The sequence below is a fragment of the Arachis ipaensis genome, chromosome B04, assembly GCF_000816755.2.
Source record: "Arachis ipaensis cultivar K30076 chromosome B04, Araip1.1, whole genome shotgun sequence".
Classification (NCBI taxonomy): Eukaryota; Viridiplantae; Streptophyta; class Magnoliopsida; order Fabales; family Fabaceae; genus Arachis; species Arachis ipaensis.
This window is the reverse complement of record NC_029788.2, coordinates 127,320,829-127,324,613: the sequence shown is the minus strand read 5'-3', so window position 1 is coordinate 127,324,613 and position 3,785 is coordinate 127,320,829. Positions and strand designations below refer to the sequence as shown.

General features: G+C 35.4%; 1 protein-coding gene across 1 annotated transcript; it reads left to right on the top strand.

The window, feature by feature from the left end:
* Window positions 276–2,857, top strand: LOC107637290. Its single transcript, XM_016340722.1, has 6 exons — window positions 276–606; window positions 761–831; window positions 943–996; window positions 1,750–1,965; window positions 2,373–2,474; window positions 2,567–2,857. Exons 1-6 carry the CDS (start codon window positions 276–278, stop codon window positions 2,855–2,857), a joined length of 1,065 nt encoding a protein of 354 aa, XP_016196208.1.

The window sequence follows — 3,785 nt, the reverse complement described above, 5'->3', positions numbered from 1 at the left end:
TTGGTTTTCCATTGTCGTTCTATTGCTGGTTCTCTAATGACCTTGTGTTGTGTAAATGAATAATCAAATGCCAAGGAAACCTCGGTACACCGTTAGTAATGCAGCCAAAATTGTAGTTGGCCCTAATAGTCAAACCCACGCTACTCTGGTGAGTTATTTAATGCACTAGTTATTTAAAATGTTCATTTACCTTTTAGTGTATACACTTCTTCAATATAATTTGTGGGAAAATCGAATAAAATAAATTGATGTTCTAACTACTTTGTTTTTAGCAAATGGATGGAACGCATGATACGGGAGCAGATACTTCAAGTGCACAGCGACGTGCAAGAACCCCTCCACCTCCGCGTTCCGGCAACGGTGCTCGACAATCCCGTGTTAACGCTGTACCCTTTCGACCACCTCGCAATAAAACACGGCTGGCTTCGTCAAGTGACATTGGGGACGCTCGAGCTCCGGCAACAAATAGAAAGCATCCACCGGATTCACATGAAGGTGTAGATGACCATTCAGAAGATGAAGACTATGACCCGGAGGCGGATGAGATCGAGTCATTCGATGACCATCTAGACAATATGTTTGCAGCACAGGAAGTTGAACGTCAAGGCAATGCCAACAGCAAAAAAAGGACACTGATTATTGGGTTGTTGATGTCACAGGTATTCTTCTGATGCTTGCTTCTTAGTAAATGTAATGATTCTTCTCCGTGCATTATATTCTATTAGTAAACTAACATTTGAAGTTTGTTCATTGCTGTTAGAAAATGGTGTGATATCTTCTATGGAGCTGACTGTTAAGGAGGCATTAGCACTTCCTCCTGGAAAGAAGATCGTTCTACACCATAACAGATAGTTGCAACAAGTTGGTCAGGCAGCGGACTTATTGAGCGGGTTCTTGGGGACATTGGGGTCTGATTTTCAACAATTACCAATTTGTGCAAAGAGTTGGAAGACAATGAGTAAGGCTTCCAAGGAGCATGCGTATGACCAGGTTAAGGTAATGTTTACCCTTTTGTTTGATAAAGTAAGGCGCTACCAATGCTCGGTGTAAATTGCTATTTTTTTACATATTAAATGAACAATAAAAGGAAAGATTAAGACACACACACATGATATCGACCATACAGATTTTTATAGAATATTCGATAAATTTCTAAGAAATTTTTTGTATAGTTTAAATTGCACTATATAATTATACAGCTTAATCCCCAATTATTCTGATCCTTCGTGTATAGCAATCTAACTAATAATTATAGTAATAATAATAACAATAATAATGATAAAACTTATAAACCTCATGAGAATGTTAAAGCTGCTCCTATTGCTATTAATTAGAGAGTGACTAGCTATTATTTATGATTTTTGGTTAGATGAAACTGTCTGAGGAAAATAAATTTGGAACACATTTGCACAAGTTGATTATGTTACCGTCCTAACTTTGAAATTTTGAATGTTTATGTGGTTTTAATTTTTTCTTGAGAGATTATTTCATTGTTTCCTAGCTATGGGATGCTGTTTTTTTTGTGATGCAACTCTCCGTTAGTAGGTGAATTTCTTTGGTTTTCTATTTTATTTGTTTTAGTCTGGTAAATTAGAGAAGGATAGTGCATGTTGGGTTTCTTGTAGTTGACTTCTGTGAATTTTGTTGTCGAGAATTGTTGATGTCATAAAGTATGTCTTTTGATAATACATTAGTCTGTTTGAGGTGGTTAATTATTATATGTTGTCTTTTGATCTGAACTACTTGTAGCGAGTATTCCACTATGAGGACGATAAAAGAGGGTGGATAAAGCGGGGAATTTTACAAAGAATAAGAAGTTGCTGGAGGAATTTAAGAAATCATTTGTTCCATAAGGTTTATGACGAAGAACTAAATTTTGAGAAAAATATCAAGCGTAAGCCAGTAGGAATAGAGGCAAATCACTGGAAAAAGTTTCTTCAATATCGGTTGGACAAGGACACGAAGGTAACAAATATGTAGTTGAAATTTCATTGTATGTGATTTTAAATGGTAATGAATTACTACTAAATATGCTGAATTTATTGTGATAGTGGAAAAACTACTACCCAAAAGTTCATCACCAAATCATTTTTTTCCTGAAGTTGTACGCTCAAGGCTGATTTATAAAATCATTAACAGTGTAGTAATTTATCCCGATAACATTTATTTTTTTTTCGTTTTGTGTGTAGAGAAGTGTAGAAAAAATGCCGTTAATCGTTTAAAGCAACAATACACACATACCGGAGGTTCTAAAACGTGGCAAGAAAAAGACACGAAGAAGTAATTAATTTAATTTTAGTTTAAAAATATTGACGTGTTTCTGGTAATACAGTGTTGTCTTTAATACAAATGTGTGTTGATGATTGTTATAGGAGCAACGACAGGAAAGACCTATTGGGAGAGCAGATGGATGGACCATGAGTCATAAAAAAAAGAATGGAAAGTATATGAATGAAGAAGCGCATTTGGTTGGGGTAAATCATGTTCATTACTTTTTCAAATTTTCCTTTGCAATTACTATCATTGAATTTAGATTAGTGTAAATCCGGACCTCAGATGTTTGCAGGAAGCAATTGAACTTATTGAGAGCCAAGACTCCTCTAACAAGGAATTTTTACAAAATGATTCCCTTGCACAAGTGCTTGGAAAGGAGCACCTAGGAAGAGTTCGTGGACTTGGTATTGGTACATGTTCGAGTCAGTGTTTTCGTAACATTCCAAAGCAGTCGGACTACGGTGTACAGATTGAGGAGTATCAGATGAAGATTGTGAAACTCAAGGCGGAGGCAGCAGTAGAGGAAAAGGCAAAGAGACAGAGAATGGAGACAAAGGCAGCTGAAGGGAAGGCAAAAATATAGACAATGAAAAATTTGTTGACATACGTAATCCAGCAACAAGGAGGTCATTTGCCACCTGAAATAGTTGCGGATTTGGATTCTTTGAGAAGTACACCAACCTCATCCCATGCAAGATGATGTGTGGGCACTAATGATTTGACTTATCAGTGTTGGAATCGGAATACTCTTTTATTGTTTACTTTCATAATGACTTTTGAGATATTTATTTGTAGTTTTTTATCTTGTTGACTTTATTTTTAGTTTACAGTAATGGATGCACTGAATGCAAATTATCATTATAATGATTCACCTTTGCAAAATTAATTATGTTTCGTTTCATGTGTCGTTTTTGGATTGGCTGTTGGTTATTTTAATAAATTAACGCAATTGAGTGGATGAACATATAAAGAATGAAAGAGTTGTCATATTTTATTATAAATTCTGGTTTTTTTTTTAAAAAAGTGTTACTCGACATTTGGCAGCGGTTTTAAATCCGCTGCTATATTCATAACAGGATTAGTAAACGTATGGCATTTTGCAGCGTTGACAACCGCTACAATCTCCCTTAAATGATATTTTCACGATTTAGTAGCGGATAAAACCGCTGCAAAATAATGCCGCTGCAAAATACCATTTAACAACGGTTGTACCAACGGTTACTAATAACCGCTACTAAGGATTTAGTCGCACACTATCTTTCAGCGGATTTATCAACCGTTGCTATCCGTTTGACAGCGGTTAAAAACCGCTGCTAATCCTGTACATAATCGCTGCTATTTGCCGAATTTGGTGTAGTGATAGTACATGTTGACACCCCTAATAAAAGTGAAGTTGTGACTATATGAGTTATGACTGGGTCAAAAATTTTTTTATTAAAAACTCTTCATCAACTATTGTCATTGAAGTCGAATAAAAAAAAGATAAAAATATATCTACAAAAAATATTATG